The sequence below is a fragment of the Centruroides sculpturatus genome, unplaced genomic scaffold (assembly GCF_000671375.1).
Source record: "Centruroides sculpturatus isolate CEXI.00-Female unplaced genomic scaffold, Cexi_2.0 scaffold167, whole genome shotgun sequence".
NCBI classification, from domain to species: Eukaryota; Metazoa; Arthropoda; class Arachnida; order Scorpiones; family Buthidae; genus Centruroides; species Centruroides sculpturatus.
Genome location: NW_019384372.1, coordinates 192,369 through 211,794, shown reverse-complemented (window position 1 = coordinate 211,794; position 19,426 = coordinate 192,369). Strand labels below are relative to the sequence as shown.

Sequence of the window (19,426 nt, the reverse complement as noted above, 5' to 3'; positions counted from 1 at the left end):
TACTACGTAACACTTACCATTAACAGACCCTTATAAGCATATATGGATCCTAAAAATATACTCATTCTTTCACTTTGACAGAATTCCATAACTGGTATAATCTGCACATCGTCGTTTTCGGAAGAAAGCTGCAGGATTATTTCTAAGATTAAAAAATTATTTTTAAGCTTCATAAATAATTTTAATTAAACAAATTACCTCCGGCTCTCCGGTGCTGGTATCTCGATAAAACGGATCTACAATTTGCCACGTGACCAAAATAGCAATGTCTATGATTACCAAAACTCCGACCACCATAAACAATTTATAATCTTTGATCACCTAATTATCCAAATTAAAAATTAGTTAAAATAATAATAAATTTGAATTAATTTTGAAGATTGAATTTTTAATTTTACCTTTTTATTTAATTTAATATTCGTAAAAATTGCATGAACACGCCATGTTTTACTGAACATTGAACCAAATGCCAAAGTAAATCCGGACATTAGGACCCACGCCCGAGCCTGTAATTTAATTTACTAATTTAATTATTTCATTTTAATAATTAAAAGAAATATTAATAATTAAATTCCTTACCGTGCAGACATATCGAAAATGTTTTTCGCTTGTCATTTCGCTATCTAATCCTAATAAAATTACGCTTGTATAGGTTAATATGCATCCGATAATTATTAAATTATTTAAATACGGGCTCGACATTTTGATGTACCTAATTTTAAAGTAATTAAAGACAAGTAATTAAATATGGGATTATTTTTTCCTGTTATCTTATACAAAAATGATGTACCTCTGATTTCTATACTTGATATTAATGCTGAGGAAAATTGTAGCGGATAAAATTCCAAGAAGAGCCAGGGCAGAAAGTATCAAATAACTAATTCTACTGACTCTAACTCGAATCGTGTCTTGTCTTGTCTGATCTGCGGGTGGCCCCGAACCTATTTTTATTTTTTTTAAGGAAATTCGAATAATTTTTAAAAAAATTAATTTTTTTCGTAATTTCCATGTTGGAAATGTGTATTAAAGAACGTAAAATATACCTCTCCACATTATCGATTTCCCTTTTTTGAATTCTAGTCGACTCGTTACAGAATGATATTCTCCGATATTTACTTCTTCTCCGTCTAAAAAGAAAAAAAAATTCTTTTTGAAAATCTTGAATAAATTTTCTAGAAATGTGAGTTTTGAAATATGCTGACTTTGCAATTTTTCAATTTAAAATATTAGATTTCTTTTAAATAACAAATCATTAATATATTTAAGCAAAGTTTTAGCTCTCTGTCCTGTCCTTTTAATGGGGTCTTTTAATTACATCCATCGTGGTTTCGGCCAGCCCGTAATGGGCCGACGTATCCGAGACAGACCCCCTTAAAAAAATTCCTAGAGTTTCCGAGTGCCCGGATTCGAACCCATATTTACAATGGAAAGGTTAACCGCCTAGACCATCCGGACGTCCTCATAAAAGGAAGGGGTTCGGACCCAGATGAGGCGGCCAACTAGTAAGAAACAGAGCCAAACCAACTATGGAAATTATATATTTAAAATTGTTCCATTTTATAATTATTTAATTTTTTTTATTTCAATTACTTTTAAGCAAGGTTTAAGAAATGGATTTACGTTCGTGACAATATCTATCATAGCGCTTCCTTTAAAAATAGTCACCATTTTGCTTATAGTAGATAAAAGTAATTTTAATATTATGATTTAAAAATCTAAAAGTATATTATAAAAAATTTTAATTTTTATGATATATTTTTAGTCAAGCATTTCTCTATAGAAATATTTAAAAATTTGTTTCATTGTTTAGTTTTTTTATAAGCCTGTATTATTAAAACTGTCATAGAATAGGCTAGTCATTCTATCGTTTCAAAAGAACAGAATAGCAGACTTACATATATACATATAAAATGTCGATGATCGTTATATATATAATGATCGTTGACGGTTGAAGATGAGTCAAAAATGGCGAACTTTATAATAAAAAATATATACTTTTTAATGGATGCTTTTATTGAAGGTATATCCAATCTTATATATATCTAAAGTACGAGACGGTGTGTAAAGATTTAACAATTCAACTTCTCAAAAGAACAGTTGTCTAATAAATCTTTTCCGAATTAAGATGACAAAGGATTCGGCTAGGTGAAAAATAGCTAAATAAGCTAGCCGATGACATTCTGTTTTGTATGAAGAGGGCCGACTGTTTGATCGACTTATTTGCTGAGCAATTTCTAATTCAGTGATATTAGTTCTGGTACACTTATTGTCTGTTTCTTACGAAACGAACTATACTAGGGATGGCGAACGTTTTTGGAGTCCGCGGCCACATAGTGAGCATAATTATCTTTACAAATCTTTATATGTGCCGAAGTTTTAGACTTGCAATAACGATATTTAAAAAAATGAAATAAATATTCTTTAATTAAAATAAATGCAAAGCTGACTGAAAAAGGAATAATTGAATAAAACAGGTGATAATCCGAAATCGTATACAGTAGAACCTCGAAAACTCGGCTCTCGATAACCCAGCACTCCGGATAACTCGGCCACACCCTGGCAGGGCAAAAAAATCCCTAGTTAATTAATTTTCATTATAGACAGTTTTATAAAAGTATAAAAGCTCTCGTAAAGTATTTTTCTGAGGTCTGTCTTATCAGGTAAATTACTGTACACAGTGTATACATTAATTTTCATTTTCATGTAGTAAAGGCTCTATGCCTTCATAAAGGACGTACTTTTCCTTTGTTTAAGGGTATTTGGGCAGTTTATTCTCTGTTATATTCTCAAGTAAACAATACATACAAGTACAGTACAGTATTTTCTGAGGAAACACTCGTACTTATTTTTTTAACCCCATTCCCGATAACCCGGCATTTTCACAAACTCGGCCACCCTTCGGTCCACATTAGGCCGAGTTTTCGAGGTTCTACTGTATTACGTGCCAGATGATTTCTTCAGACGTGCCACAGGTTCACCATCCTGTTGGTTTGCTTATACTTACAAGGAAAGTACACGGCTGGCTACCCATCGATTTTGATCAGCTAGGACATGGTGAAACAACATCGAAAATGAACAGGTAAGTGTCCGAGCTTTTCGTTCAATGTGTCTTACAAATATTAGTTTTTTATGTTTGAAAATTCAAAGATTCGTAACTTATAAGTCGTGATGGAAGACGTGTTCGAGAGCGCCGCATAGAATGGTTTGTTCAACCCACTGTGCGTTACTGTATAATTTTCACCTTAAAAAAAATGCAATTTTTGCATTTGCATATTTAATAAAATACTTGTATAGGCCTAAATAATCGGATAGAAATGAATATTTAATACAAGAAGTAAAAATAGTGCAGTGTCAGGTAAAATGGCGATTTGGAAACTAAAATATCCACTCTATTACACTCACTGTTGCCAATCTGAATATTTTGTATCTAGATCTATGTACTGTACTTATAATATCTAGATGTTTTCACCCAAAATCTATAGCATGTGGCCTAATGAATTTAAATGTTTTATTTTTTCATCCAGATATTTTTTCACAGAATTTATAATAGCATGTAGCCTATGAGATCCGGATGTTTTTATTTCAGTTTTTAGATGTTTTGTTTCAATTAGAGTTGGCAACAGTGAAACTTACACTGGCATGTCACTGTTGTGCATGTCCTATTTTAGTGGAGTTCAAATTGCTAGTCGACATTTGCGATTATTTTACTGTGCATTAAGTTGATTTAATCTCCAAAATGTTTACTGCCGTGTGTTTACTGATGAATTAAAAAAAAAATTATCCGTTTTTGAGGAAAGTTTGTAATTGTATTGACAAAGTGAAATGCGAAGTGTGCTTTTCGGCATTTTCAGTAACACGTGGGCGTTCGGACATTAAAATCACTTGAAAAGTGAGAAACATAAGGCAAGCCTAGTAACGGCAGAAGAAACTTCCTCAAATATATTGTCATATTTTAAAGGTACCGATTTAAATTGCATAAAAATAACAGAATTTTAAAATAAAGTTTACACTAGTGATAAATATTAATAACTTCTTAATATTAAAGTATGTTCGGTTGAGTTATTAAAAATTACTTTTAACTCATTGTTGTTTTTTTGTTAACAACTTCTTTATTTAGCCTTTTCAATCATAGGTTTTATTTTCTGAAAATTGTCCCTGTTTAAGAAAAAAAAATTATGGTAAACCTACTTATTATGATGACTTATAAGTTGTACATTATACATATACTGTACTGTACATGATTTAAATTGTCTCATTTCTTGAATTGTGGAAAAAATATCTTGTTTATGTTGTTAAATATCTTTCTTTGTGTAATTAGCTTCGATGCAAACCATGCATATATTATCATCGAAAACTGGAGAGAATAACTGATGATGAATAAGGAAATAGATTTTTATAACATCTTCCCTAATAGAAAATTGACGTTTATTCTGCATCTAGCGTCAGTTCCTGCTTCAAAACGAAAACGAAACTGCTAGAGATATGAGCATTAGAGTGACGTTCCGATTATTTATACGAGTATTTTATTAAATATGGAAGTTCAAAATTTGTTATTTTTTATTAGGTAAAAATTATATAAATAACTAAACTGTAGCTTCAAAACTAGAACTATAGTTTATCAGCGTTAATTTAATGACGCTTTAACAAACCATGCTAAGCGGCGCTTTCGAATATGTCTTCCATCATTGCTTACAATTATAGGTTACAAATCTTTGAATTTCCAAAACATCAAAAACTAATATTTGCAAAGCTCGTTTTCGATGTAATTCTACCATGATCAAAATTGGTGGTTAGCCAGCCGTGTCCTCTTATTGTTAGCTGCTGTCACTTGGAAGCATCCTATAGTTTTAATATAAAGTATACCCCGCATACCTCGGACAAAATTTTTTGACAATAGAAAATTATAGACTTATTCCGAAACCGTGTCTTCTTTTTCTCCTCGTTTACTTCACAACTGGGTGCATAGGTAGACACTGGGCATCTTTAACATCACTCTTTATTCAGGAATATCCGACCAGCATTGGTGTGTAAGATATTCTTGAATAAAGAATGGTGTTAAAGATGCCCAGTGTCTACCTATGCACTCAGTTGTGAAGTAAACAAGAAGAAAAATTATAATTAATGAGTATTTTCTATATCGTTCCTTATCGTACTATAGTCGGTAAGTTACTAACGACTGTACATTGCTATATATTGTACTGTCATGAACTTTTTCAGCTCATTTTCTGTAATTATAAATTTAGCAGTATAATCTCAGCTCAATAAAACTTCTGATCGTAATAAACTACTGTACTGTACAGTACATTCATATTCTCGTTTTCCACGTCGTCGAAGGAAACATTCGGTAAACTCTGACAATTTACATCCACTATTAGAGTTAACGAGAGTTTACTTTATCTGCGAAGTTGAAAAATGGTAAATCGTTATAAAATTCGATAGAAAGCAAAGGTTTCTTGCTCTCAATGTGGGAAAATTTCACTGTAGTCGGCAAAGTCGGGATACCATAAAAAGCGTAACATATTTTTTTCAGAATTAAGAGAAACAGCAGAAAAAGAAGCGGCGTGAGAGATATGAAGAAAAGCCAGCCTTGTTGATTGGCACTGTATGTGAATTATCGGTTACAACCGTAGCTATCAGTCGGTAAAATCAGCCTATACGCCCAGCGCAATGAAATGTCTAATGTCCTGATGGGGCGGAAATTGATGGAAATAGTTTAATAAATTAATTTTTCGTTCGATGGCAATAATTATAATTAAATAAATATCTGAAGACAAAGTCCTCCCGAAAAAGGAACCATCATTTATTATCTTCGTATTCTGGACTATACAATCTTGGCGACTGACCTTTCATTGTAGGCTGCTTTTAAAATCACGAAAATACATCCAGTAAAAAATACAAATTTTTTTTTTTAAAAAAGGAATTAGTGGCATGTGGACGTCTTCTAGTTACCATTATACCTTGTTGGGATTGTTGCGGCCTTTTATCTACGTGGAAATGAGCGCTGGTAAATGTAGATTAAAAAACTGCCCCCTGCTGACGATACTTTTCAGACTTTTTTGTAAATTTTTTGTCCTACAATGAAAGGTCAGTCGCCAAGATTGTATAGTCCAGAATACGAAGATAATAAATGGTGGTTCCTTTTTTGGGAGGACTTTGTCTTCAGATGTTTATTTATTTTTACATGTTAAAATGTCGGTTCACACGGGAGAGATTTTGACGTATGAGCACAGCGGTCGTGTGCGCCAACATTAAATTATAATTTAATAATTATTGCCAAAGTTATTATTTACAAAACGAATATTTCTTGATACAATGACAGAGATTAATTTTGTAAGCTTAACATTTTTATATGTTGTTCATTTTTATTACGATTACAGTTTTCTTTCAATAAATCATTCCTTGAATACGCCAATGTTGAATTGATATCGTAAGGTGTATTCGTTTTTGTCTAAATCAGTGTTTCCCAACCTTTTTTGTGCTATGCCCCACCTAAGCCTTTCTAAAATTCTTATGCCCCCCTAACGTATACAGCGGCTATACAGTTAACTTAAACTCTGGACAAGTCCATTTTCAAATTGCCCCCTTTACAATCCAATTGTCCCCCTGTGGGGCGTGGGCCCCCACGTTGGGAAACACTGGTCTAAATAGTTACACTATTACATCAGTTTGACGTCATTCTTCCGATTTTCTTATGACAAAGAGCGATAATTTGACATAAAAGCATACATTATTTAAACAAAGCAAATGTGCCTCTATAATAAGTCAATTAATGGTGAATAGCTTTTGAGCGCACCCTGTACAACATAATAATCCGCCATTTTGTTTCTCATTGTAAAGTAAAAACAGATATTTATATTGATAAAGCAGCTATTTTTGTTTAAGAAATAATGTAATATGTTGCTCTACTTCAAACTGATAATAGCAATAAAATATATAAATTTCTTGCTTTTCAAATGGCGAATATCGTAGAAAAATATGGCGAATAAATTAGAGAGCGCATTGGATAACAAAGAGATTACAAATAACATATGTTTCTAAGTATTTTGATATAAAAATATGATTCTGTATTGAAACTAACACAATTTTATATATTTCTATTGTACTGTAGATCCTAATTGAACGTTTTACTGGTATTTGTTAAATTAAATTGAACAGACCGAAACAAATTATCATAATTTAAACACTAATGAATTTTTATTACTTGATAAAACTTAATATTAATAAATAAATATTTATGTATTTACTAACTTTAATTAATTTCTTGAAATTATATTGTTTTAACAAATTAAGCAACTTATTTTTATGCGGCAGCTGAAATAATTAATTCGGTACTATTTGAATCTATTAAGCAAATGGTTATTTTATTTATTTTTTAAATGAATAAAAATATTTATTAATTGAATTGTTAAAATAAAAGAATCTAATAAATTTATAAGTCATTAGTGAGCTATTTTACATAAATAAATTTCGCCAATAATAAATTAGTTAACTGAGGGTTGAGACTCAAAATGGCGAATTGTTATTCTCGTATGATACAGAACTCCATCTAAAGAACGCATCTACGTGACGTGTAAATTCGAATTTAACATTTAATAACGCAAAAATTTCAACCAATAAGAACCAAAAATTATCGACATGGTCGAAAAATTATGGATACTAAAACGAGAAAGTGTAATAAAATAATAAAATATTTATTAAGAAAATAATGTTTGCTTTTTATCCCACTATAGGCTTTCTTTGTTTAACGAATTAAAGGTTAACAAGCACACCAGCCGTAATCGCAACAGATAAAATTCATTATCTTTACAGTCGAATTCCTAACACATTAATAATTTAATATCCAAACTGGCATTAAAAAGATCATTATTAATAATTAACGAAATTAAAAAACTTGTAACTACGATAATTAAATATAAATATACTGAAGCAAACGAAATTTTCTGCATTTCGACTTTCATTAGAATATTGCGAATGCGTGACTTATGGGATTCGTGGGAATTGACAAGACATATTGGTGAAAACGTGGAATATAACATCTATTACGAGATTTGAATACGATTTTTTTAAAGCGGTGCGACATTTTTTAAACTTTATATTGCTAGCTGCATTCTAAATTTCTCCAGTTGCGATACATTTTGTAATTATGACTTTCTGATTACACTTTACTAAAAAAAAAAAAAATTATTAAGTAAAGCTGCCTTTTTCTCAATCAGAAATGACGCCATGAAGAATTTTTTTTAATCTTACAGTTACATTTTGAATTTTTGCTCATTTTGAACACGACTTCATCTCGTAACGCCATCCCGATGCCATCTCACAGCGCGTCACGTACTGAAGTCACGCATGATAATAAATGGCTTTCATTTTGTTTTCAAATAGCGAGAAACGAAAATCATTCTCCTGAAGATTCTCACACATTTTGCACACAAACATCGTTTTCCTAGGATATATTAGTTTCTGTATATAGGCCTATTGGCATTAATAATAGGCCTACTATTTCTTGGTTACATTCATATAATTTCTTTTAGAGTGATAACTTAAAAATGACATATTTTTTCTGATTTTATCTATTTTACAATTACAAATTTTTATTTTATTCAATTTAATAGTGATATCGCTTACCTTGAAACTGCTTTATAGCTATAGACCCTTGTCGCTCGTTATTGACGAAGCTAACGTGACCCTATACGCGAATAATAAGAATCATTGATGATCGTTCTTATAAATTAAACATTTTATCGTTTATCACTTACCGTTACCCCATTGAAAGACGTTTCGTTGAATGCTTCTTTAAATAGTTTACCCCACGTGGGATCGCTATAACGAAAATCGCGTAGTAAAAGACTCGAACTTCGTATCCGAATCTTACCGATCACCGTCTGTATTGCTAATGCTATTGCCCATATGCCGTCGTACGCATAACCATGGAAACGACTGTATTCATTCTCACGCTTCTTCATATATTCCGCTTCGTATTCCGAAGGTGTCTGTACATAAAAACAAGTTAAATAATTACACAAAAGTTTCATAAGTGATAGCAATTATTTCCCAGTAGTCGTCATTAACCGTCCTTCAACGAATATCGAATTACCTCACAGTTTAATGAAACCGTTAAAGTTAACAAGATTAAAATATGATAACATTATGTGATGAGCTGTGTAAAATAAGAATAATCCTGAATTCTTTTTTTTTATCTTTTTTGTTTGTAAAATGAACGAAGCTTTAATCTTTTAATAAAAACTAAAGACGACGAAGATAAGTAAGGAACTGTCAAAGCTTGGAAATTGAATTAAGTTTAAAGGATAGAATACTCTTGACGATTTACTAATTTTCTTTGAAGTTTTATCTTCCTTTTAACTAGTATAATAAGACATTTGATATACCAACACGTCTCCGAGGACACTCTTATTGATTACTTTGCAATAAAAGAGCATAAATGAAAGTTCTAAATCCCGTTGCCAATTGAAGAATTCTTAGAGATTTTGATCCATTCTCGCAATAATAAAGTTTGTATTCAAGGCTATGCATACAGGAAGAGTTGGGGTTTAACGCTTCTCGTTTGCAAATAATTAAATAAAATTAAAATTAAACTTGTATATAACTTTTATTTATTTTCTTCTACACGTTCAGTTCTTCCTTAATCTCGTTTATTGTTATTTTATACACTTAAATTGTTAGAAGTTTTCATAACGTAATTTATTAATGTGTTTTCTTAAACTCCACCCTTTTAAAAATCTTGCATGTTGGCCTGTTTGTACTGTAACATAAATAAAATATATTCTTAAGTTATCGTTAAAGAAAACAAATAGTGAATGGAATGTATTCAGTGCTTTCTTTTTCTATCATTTTGTTTCTTAAATGCCCTTGAGGACGACTTCCAATTGACCCAATCAATACCAGTTTGGAAGAGATAGGCATGAGCATCGTTTCGATAGAAGAAAATTGTGCTAATCTCTCAACTAACGCCTCAATTAGTGTATAATACCGTATTATTTACACCTAATCCCGAATGGAGGATAAAATCTAGATTGCAAGATGGGTCTACAATTAACTCTATGTATGTATCCGTATTGGATACGTGTTATCTACTTTCACAGTTTAAACCGAGAAATTAAATTGGTAAATTAGTTTGGTGTAATTGAAGCGCTTAAGCGTTAAATAGAAAATATGTGTAATTTGACATTATACTGTATATATAATTTATAAATAATTAATTAATAATTTTTTCATACTTGGTGTTTTTGTGGGCATAGTAATTAAATTACAGTAGCGAGTGCTACACTTTAAACGGAAATTAAGAAACGCTAAAGCGACTTCTCGTACATAAATTGAACGATATAAAAAATTAAGATCATAAAATAATAATTAGTATAATGTACGGTTTTACTCTCTTTACGTTGCATTTATGTTGTAAGCCGTGTTGAGGCGTTGCGGCACCGCGACGTTTATTTTGTAAATTGCCATTTTCTTTACAAAGTTTAAACAATTTGACTTAAGGAAAATATATACTACACATTTTCTGTAACATCTAGAACAAAATTCTTTCAATAACATTTTCTTTAATCGATAATTTTTGAAATATTGTCTCTTTGGCATTGTCGCGTGAGCCGAACTCATCATTAAAAAGATGGAGTAAGAAATCTTTCAGAATTTCTCTGATAAATACTAATTATATTGCTACATATAAGAGAATTTTCTAAATATTCCGAATATTGTAGATCATCATAATTTATTTTAATTGATTTCGTAGGAGATACGATGATGAGTATACACGGCCGTCACTTCGGTTTAGAATGATGATGGAATGATTATTTGGGGATCATATTAGGAAAAATTTACTAATGAAATTTTAATTGGATTTAATATGTTTTAAATAAGTGACAGATTGATGGAAAATTATCTGTATAAATTTATATAACAATAATAATGTTTATAGGAAAGATGTGTTAGAAAACAGGACAAATGTTCAAAATATGTTACTTAGATTGAACATTTTAAACCTCTAACGTTGAACGTTTATTTATTGATAAATAATATAAGTTTGCATATAATGTTAAATAATGTGAATAAGTTTGGTGTGTAAAGCATAAATAATTAAGTGTACCTATTATATAAGTACATGCTTAGTATTGCGTATGTATCAATATTAATAATAAAAATAAGTACAGTGGTATTGTATTTAGCGCGACAGAGCGCAACGCATACTTGAGATTGTAGCGAGACACGCGACGCGACATGCGGTAGAATAACTGACAAATAACCGCAATTTTCTTATAATTGTTACGATTCAATAAGTAACGTAGACATTATTTAGTACATAAAAATATTAAAGCAAAGGTGAAAATAATAATACAACAGAAATTATTAATTATTATTATCCTATAAAAATTAATAAAATAGTAAAAAAATATTAAAATATTTTACTACAAAAACATTTTTTCTACGTTAAAAATACAACAGAAATGGATATATATATATAAAATTTCAATGCAAATTCAACTCACCATTCCAGAAATAGTAATATTTTCGGAAGTGCTCAGAGTCAACACATCAGTAGCAATATAACCTTCTAAAGCTTGAAGTATCTGGCTATGAGTACAGGACACATTCTCGTCTTTGACTCTCCACCAATACTGTTGATAAATGCCTACTATTATCCACTGATATTTTCTGCCAAACATTTCTAACTTATAAGCCTACAATTACAGTTTATACAAAGTTCAATTATAAAATATATATATATATGTATGTATTTTTTTATTTTTATAAAAATATTTTAGACATGTATATAAATTTTTTTACCTCGCAAAAAATTCGTCTCGCCCATTTTTCATTAAAATTTCCTAAAATTATTCTTACGTCTTTTTCCTAGAAGAAAATATAATATTGAAGTTTTTCAATACGTACTAATATAATTTAAATTATAAATAAGCTTATATACTTTAAGTTTTTTTAATCCATGTTCCAATCCCTCCGCAAATCCTTGAGTGGCAGCTATTTGAATTTTTGCTCTATCCAGATCGGTTAACAATTTTGCGNAACTTCATTCAAAAGTCAATAAAAAAATATATTATTTTTTCGCATATTTATAGGGATTTTTGCGCGATTTTTATTATATATTTCGCATGTATATAAGCAATATTTCTCATTTCACGAATTTCCAATAAAAAAAAACAACTGAAATTTTTACAAAAATTGTGAAAAAATTTCCTTCTTGAATGCCGATTTTAATCAAATTTTTTAAAAATTGGATATTTTTCTTATATTCGCAGAATTTAAATACGTAAAATATTCGTAAAATATTTTTTCAAGATAACTTTTAAATATTTATATTAATTTTTGTTACACTACAGGGAATTTCATGTATACACATATAAAAACAAGTGCAGAAACTTCTTCGCATTAAACATATTAAAGAAATAGAAAAATAATAGCAATAATTTCTATTCAAATTCTCGAGAGTATTGCAAGATAATTCAACAGAAAAATGTAATATATTTTTAAGCTACACTGGCGATAAAAACACTTAAGTTATGTATTTTAACTTAGCAACTTTCTTCTGACATGTGTATTTATTATTTAGGTTCTTGTAGACAAACAACTTTGCAACATTAATCAAGTAGAAGCTCGAAAAGAAATATATATATATATACTACCATCACTAGTACTAGCAGTAGCAATTGGGAAAAAAGACGCAAAGTGGTATACAGTATTATCACTTACCAGAGAATACCTTGGAGCATTTTGGTATATGGTCCCGACTCTGGTCCATTTGAAGTGTCTAAGTATTGCTACTCTAGCGGGATTGAATTCGGACTCACTGGGTACGATTCGGAAGAAGTTTGGATAACTTTTACTCGTGTACATGGGATGTGTATCCGCGTATGTCATCTGTAAAATGATATATTATTATTATTTATTCTTATATTAAATTAATAATTAGTAACGCTAAATTCTCTATAATATTTAATTATATTTGGAGCCATTATGCATTATTGCTTCATTAAAACAAAACTTTAATTGAGGAGGCGTAGCGTTCCTCAAGAGATATTTCGATCTCGTTTCTCGCATCCGTTAACGAGACTAAGGACGAGACGTTTGCGAATCTCGTTCTAAATCGAGATTAAACACGAGATGAGATCTATGTCATTCTATTAAGCACTTAATGATCTTTTTAATGCTGATATCGCCTAATATCTGTAATTTTTAAACCCGACACCACTTTAAAAAACACTTTAGATGCTTATCTTGAATTTTTTTAATGCAGTAAAAGATAATTTAATTAAAACCCTTTAATTCTTCTGGGAATCACATATTCGTGTCAAAGCCACTGAAACTAAAAAAAAATAAAAAAAATACTATAATTAAATTGCCGAATGAATTTAACTAACAAACTATTTAATTTTTTTACCGAAGCAGTAACTAATTTACTTATAAATTCATTTTAAATTGATTAATCTAGTTTTGATTTATGGTCATTTAATGCGGGTTATAGTATCTGATATATAAGCTGTTAAGCAAATTTGCGTAACATTAAACAAATGACTTCGTAAAGTTTTTAATCGAAAAATTTTAAAAAATAAATAAACATTGTTTAAAGTAAATATTTCTTTATAAAATATGAAAATATATATATATAAGAATAATTTCCTTAAAACAACAGCATATAAATATATCAATTCTATCTTCATCCAAACTTTTATAAAAAAAATAAAAAAAGAAATATAGAGAAAATAAAAGCAATCAAAAAATGGCAATCTCGCCATATCTGGTGATGGGATTTCATNATATATATAAGAATAATTTCCTTAAAACAACAGCATATAAATATATCAATTCTATCTTCATCCAAACTTTTATAAAAAAAATAAAAAAAGAAATATAGAGAAAATAAAAGCAATCAAAAAATGGCAATCTCGCCATATCTGGTGATGGGATTTCATTCTCTTAGGATCCTAAAATATAAGAAAGGAAAAGAAAAATAACTTCAAAACAAAAATAACATAAAAAAAGAAGACAAGGAAAAAAAGTCAATATATACACTACATATTTTATTATTAAACAAAGCAATTTACTATCTTCTTAAATATATGTAAACAATCTCAATCCAGTTCTAGCAATGTACAGTGTAAGTGTATTTTTAACTTAAACGCCGCTTCTTGGAAGGGAAAGATCAAAACAATAATAATAATAAATAAATAAAAGAAATTTTAAATTTGAATAAATTGAAAAATTTATAATATTGAAATTATATTTGATATTTTCAACAAGAAATTCACTGGATTGTTGAAAATTTAATAAAGAATAAAAATGGAAAGAGAAAGAGGAATTTTCAAGTGGCTTCAAGGTATAAGAGATTAATTAAAATTAAAAAAAATTGCTATAATATAAAATAAATTAATGTTGAACAAATAAAAATAATTAAACCTGTCGAGTGGCTCTTATTGCTTACGCAATTCTAATTATCTTTATACTAATCGCGGCATTCTGTTTGTTCTACTTCTTCAAACGAACAAGTGAAATGCAAGCTTGATTTAACATTGGTTTCTGGGTAAAACTCTACAAAATTCAACAAGACAAATGTAGAAATAATACTTTTTTCCCTTCACCCTTTTTCGGCACTTGTAGGCGTTTTAACACCTTTCGTGAATAATTGATAATAATTAAATATTAGAAATGATAATTGAATGTAGTAATATATTACGGATGGCGGAATTCTTTCAAGTCTTTTTTTTCACTTTTTTGTTTCTGGTATGTTTGGTACGTTATGCGTTTCTGAATCAATCGTTTCTGCCATTTTTTTCGACGCTTGAATGATCTTTCTACATTACACGCTTCTGTTGTTTTTGATTTATAAATGAATCTTCGTTATTATTTGCTTATTTTATATTTCTTGAATACGTGACACTTCTCTCTTTTTTCTGGAAGAAAATGAATCATTGTGGATCAAATATTTTTGGTGTTTTCACGGTTAAAGTATATTTTGAATCATACATTCTTGTCGAAGTATCAATCGCATCATTTTAGGACTTAGCGAATCTTTCACTCCATTTTCTTTATATGAATCATCTTTTTGCCATTATAGAACTATATAAACTTACTTTTAATTTTTCGATTATAATAGCGTATCGAATCATAGAATATTTCTATCATTTAAGATCCATAATATGACCTTTGAACTTCTTATATCATTATTTTTGATGCAAAAATGACCTCCTGAAAGTTATTCGCTTATTTTTATTTTACGTCTAAATTGCCTTATCAATCTCTCATTCTGTCATTTTTGAAACATAAATGGATTTCTAAATCAATCACTTCCGCCATTATCGATTTACAAACAGTAGAATATACTCTAAAACACAAACTTTTTTTAACTATAAAATATCTTTTTGGATCATTATTTTTCCTTCATGTTTGATTCAAAAGTGATATTTGCATTCCTAAATCCCTTTCCTTTCCGCCATTTTGACTCAATTTAAACACTAAAAAGTACAATGAAACATCAAGAACCCCAACAAGGAACGTAAGTGATGCATTGATCATTTCGATGTGGCGTTTTGTCTCATAAATAACTAACCAAACATCGAAATTATAAACAATAATATTTTCTTTACGAGTACGTACACTTTCAAAAATATTTGAAGAGAATACAGATTAATTATTATGACAATAAGTGCTATGAAACACGCATTTTCATGGAGTTGTAACGTGTCAGTAAATTAATGTAAACAAATGGTCGATAAATAAATAAATGATAATTGAATTTACTTGGCAAAATTAAATTAAATTCTCTTGTAAATTTTATAAAAGATCATTTTACCTATCTAGAAAATTGTTTACTAGTTTTTTTTTTATATCTACCTCATGATTTACACAATAAATACGTAAGCAATAACGTCAGCGAGAACGTCACTAGAGACAAAAGTTTTTACTTTTATAGTAAAACGAAAATGATGTTTCTGTTTAGTCCTTTTGATTTATTATCTGTTTTTATTGTAATATTTTATTATTCTTTCATAAATAGAAAACTTAAAAAATATATTTTCCACATTACTGAAGTCTCTATTTATCTACAATTAATTTCTTTTTTACCTGTTTTTATGGTTTGTAAGCTTTTTAATTTGATAAAAACATGAATTTTACATTTGAAAACATGTACTATTTTTGATGAAGGCTTCCTGAAACATTTTTAATATATAGAAATATGTTATTTAGTATTTTTCTCTATTTTACATTATTTATATATTTATGAGAAGAATGAAAACTTTGCGCTCTGCTCTACAAACCTACGCAAACAGATGACACTTATTAAGTTGTATAATTCGAGAATTTTGCTTATTTTCTATTAAGAAAACTGAGATTTTAATAGTTATGCTATGAAAACATTGTATTAATTTTTAAAAATATTATAGAATATTCTTCTTTATGCCCACATACTAAGGAGAGCAACAAAGCTATTTGACTCAGGCCTTGACTATAAAGAGGCAAAATTATGTATAAAAATTAACATTTCTATCGATAAATGTGAAAGTCTATTTTTATTTATTTTACTGATTTTATTAATATATTTTTATGGTTTTTGTAAAGTATTTTCCATATTTGCGCCTAACTTAGGCTCAACTTTCCTCTCTCAGCTCCCACTCTCTATATTCTACATTATATTAAAGATTCTTACGAAATATAAAGTTATAATTATACCTAACATTTTGTATTTATAATAATATCCAAATTTTAAATTTATATTTTCGATAAAAGTATAAACTTTTAATTAGTAAATTTATTAGTTTTAGTTTCAAAATTAGGTAATCATACCGCTTCAGAGCCCCTCAGAGGTTAAGAAAAGGCCCGGCTACTTACCTTTATGATGCTTCTAGTATATTAAAATTAAATTACATTTTTAAATATCAATAATAAAATTTGACAAAAATTACGTTTTTTCCCCCCTCTTAACTGACAAGAAATGCAATGAAATGAATAGATTGTAACAAATGTTTATGAGGTTTGAGGTGAATGGTCTCCCTGTAAATGGTCTGCATCAAACAAAATAAATATCAAATTTTTAGTTTAATAACATAATTCTTGTACAGTATTTAATACATATAAAAATAAAATTTTAATTATTCTGTATTAAATAAGCGGTTTCAAACGTAACGCATATAAAAGTAAGTTACTTTTATTTTCTGACGGCATTTATAATACAATAAAATGTAAATAAAATAATTTTTACTGATATTTTATGATTTAATGATATTTTAAGTATATAACAGAATTATTTTATTTGAAATAAAATAAAATTTTATTACATTCTTACACTGACAATTACATAATCGCAAAATGTGTTAAACAATAATAGGCCTATATTTAATACAATATAATTTATAATATATATTATTGTGTGTATGAGAATACGTTTAATTTATTGTGTATAGCGTTAGAGTATCATTATGCACATTATACTATATATAATTTAAATGAGCATTTATAAAAGCTTGATTATTATACCATATATAAGCCAATGAATGCGTTTAAATGCTGCTTACAATACAAAATAACTAAGTTTAAACGCTTATTTTTTATTATTTAAAACTATTTTAGCGATTATCTTCTATCTTTAATTAACTCAAAAGCTCGTTCATTGTTATTTTTATTATAATTACTATACGTGTAAACCTTTTTATTTTACATAATTTACACGTTAAAATTACAAGAAATTCTTAAACTATAAACTAGATATAAATTCATAATAATTACGTAAATATCCGGTTGTAAAATGGAACGGTTAAAGCCTAAGTTTATAATTTTTAAACATATTTAAAGCCGTAAAAATAAGTTATATAAAGAGTCAGCTTGAAAGATATATCGATTCAACCCATACTAAATTGTTCCTAACAGATAAGGTTTTAAATCAGAATACTAAACATTAATCTACATTACCAGGAAAACGTTTCCTTTCTTTCCACTGAACTCGAATCTCCTATCATTTATCTTGGTACGGTATTCATCTCCGATCCTATTTATATCAAGAAGTTTGCTAAGCTAAATGCATTCTGAATACAGAATGTAAAGACAACATTGCAGTCAAGAATTTTAAATTTGAATATATTACGATTTTACGAATGATCGCAACTCTTAATAAAGAAACTACGTTTGAAGAGATCTTCGATTTATACATAAAAATCACGTCTCGTGTCCATTTCTACTGTGTAAAATAATAAAATGTTTTTTTATGTATTTTATGTGTCGAAAAGTATGGTTCTTTACATAAGGGAATCGGTTTTGAACGTTGATTATTTGTTGTAAATCAATGATACGTAAAATGGGTCTTGTACTGTACGTAAGAAAATTAAGGCGATAATTTATAATTTGTTATGTTCAGGGCGCCATTTTTACACTCTGTTACAGTAATGTCTTATTTATTGCTTCTTATAAGCCATAAAGTAACGATAAATGACATCTTTATCTGCAACTTAACCTTCCATAATGGTATTTGCTGGAGACTTTAACAACTTTACCGACTTCACCCAACGTAATAGTATTTGTATGTGATATCAGTGAAGCAATTCGAACCTGTAGACGAATATTATTATTTTATCATATTTATCTTAGCTAAAATAATAATTAAAAAATCAAAACAAAATACAGTAATTATCTGTACAGAAAATTTGATATTTTTATAAGATTCCTCAATAGAATCTTATAATCTTCCAGAGAAAAAAGAGAGGTAACTTGAAAGAAATTTAAAATAGATTTCACGAATTTATTTATTTTTAACAAAATTTTCTATTTCGTTTTTTCATATTACCTGAGTTAAATGGAAGAACTGTGATGTCTTGGCTATAGGATCAGTCACAGATGTGCAAGCTGCTCCAAAAAGAACTATTTTTGACGGCTTGCTATATAACATATCGAATAAATTCTTCATACCAACAGCAGGATCACACTGAAAAAAGAGATATAAAATAAAAGAAAAAAATATATAAATACAGCATCTAACTTTCTAAACTATAATGCCATCCTGATGGACTTAGCATTGAAAAAAATTCAAAATGTAAGAAGAAGAGGGGAAAAAAAATATAACTTAGAAACACACTTTTTCTATTGACAGCTTACTTGAAGTAAGCTTCATATTGCAACATACAAAATGGCAAAAGTTCTGAATTTGATTCCAGAACTGATAACTTATACATTAGTTTAGGATGTAATGTTTTCAATTCTTTTAAACCACAGAAATTTTTATATAATATATTTTAAGTTATAAAACCTAAGATGTTTTAACAGAAATTTATATTATTGAATAAAAAGATAAATTTTTATTTTAACAGCTTTAAAAATAAACATCACATTTTTTTTTAATTAATTGTTTCGGTTATACTGTGAAAAAAATTTGCTTTTTACACGAATTCTTTCGTTTGTTCCAATGAATTTA

General features: G+C 28.7%; 1 protein-coding gene across 3 annotated transcripts in view; it reads right to left on the bottom strand.

Annotated features, from left to right (window-relative positions):
* Positions 1-19,426, bottom strand: part of LOC111615076 (gamma-aminobutyric acid type B receptor subunit 2-like) — a 50,827-nt gene that overhangs the window by 2,050 nt on the left and 29,351 nt on the right. The window contains exons 2-14 of one of the 3 annotated variants that reach the window (XM_023356474.1): positions 18,803-18,940; positions 12,695-12,891; positions 11,942-12,041; positions 11,803-11,868; positions 11,505-11,696; positions 8,754-8,987; positions 8,623-8,683; positions 1,044-1,127; positions 791-941; positions 580-712; positions 399-506; positions 199-321; positions 18-128 (exon numbers count right to left, since the gene is read on the bottom strand). In XM_023356474.1, coding sequence (XP_023212242.1) covers positions 18-128; positions 199-321; positions 399-506; positions 580-712; positions 791-941; positions 1,044-1,127; positions 8,623-8,683; positions 8,754-8,987; positions 11,505-11,696; positions 11,803-11,868; positions 11,942-12,041; positions 12,695-12,891; positions 18,803-18,940 — 1,698 coding nt within the window. Of the gene's footprint in view, positions 1-17; positions 129-198; positions 322-398; positions 507-579; positions 713-790; positions 942-1,043; positions 1,128-8,622; positions 8,684-8,753; positions 8,988-11,504; positions 11,697-11,802; positions 11,869-11,941; positions 12,042-12,694; positions 12,892-18,802; positions 18,941-19,426 lie in introns of those variants that run through there. The other 2 variants (XM_023356467.1, XM_023356457.1) reach the window with 2 other exon arrangements.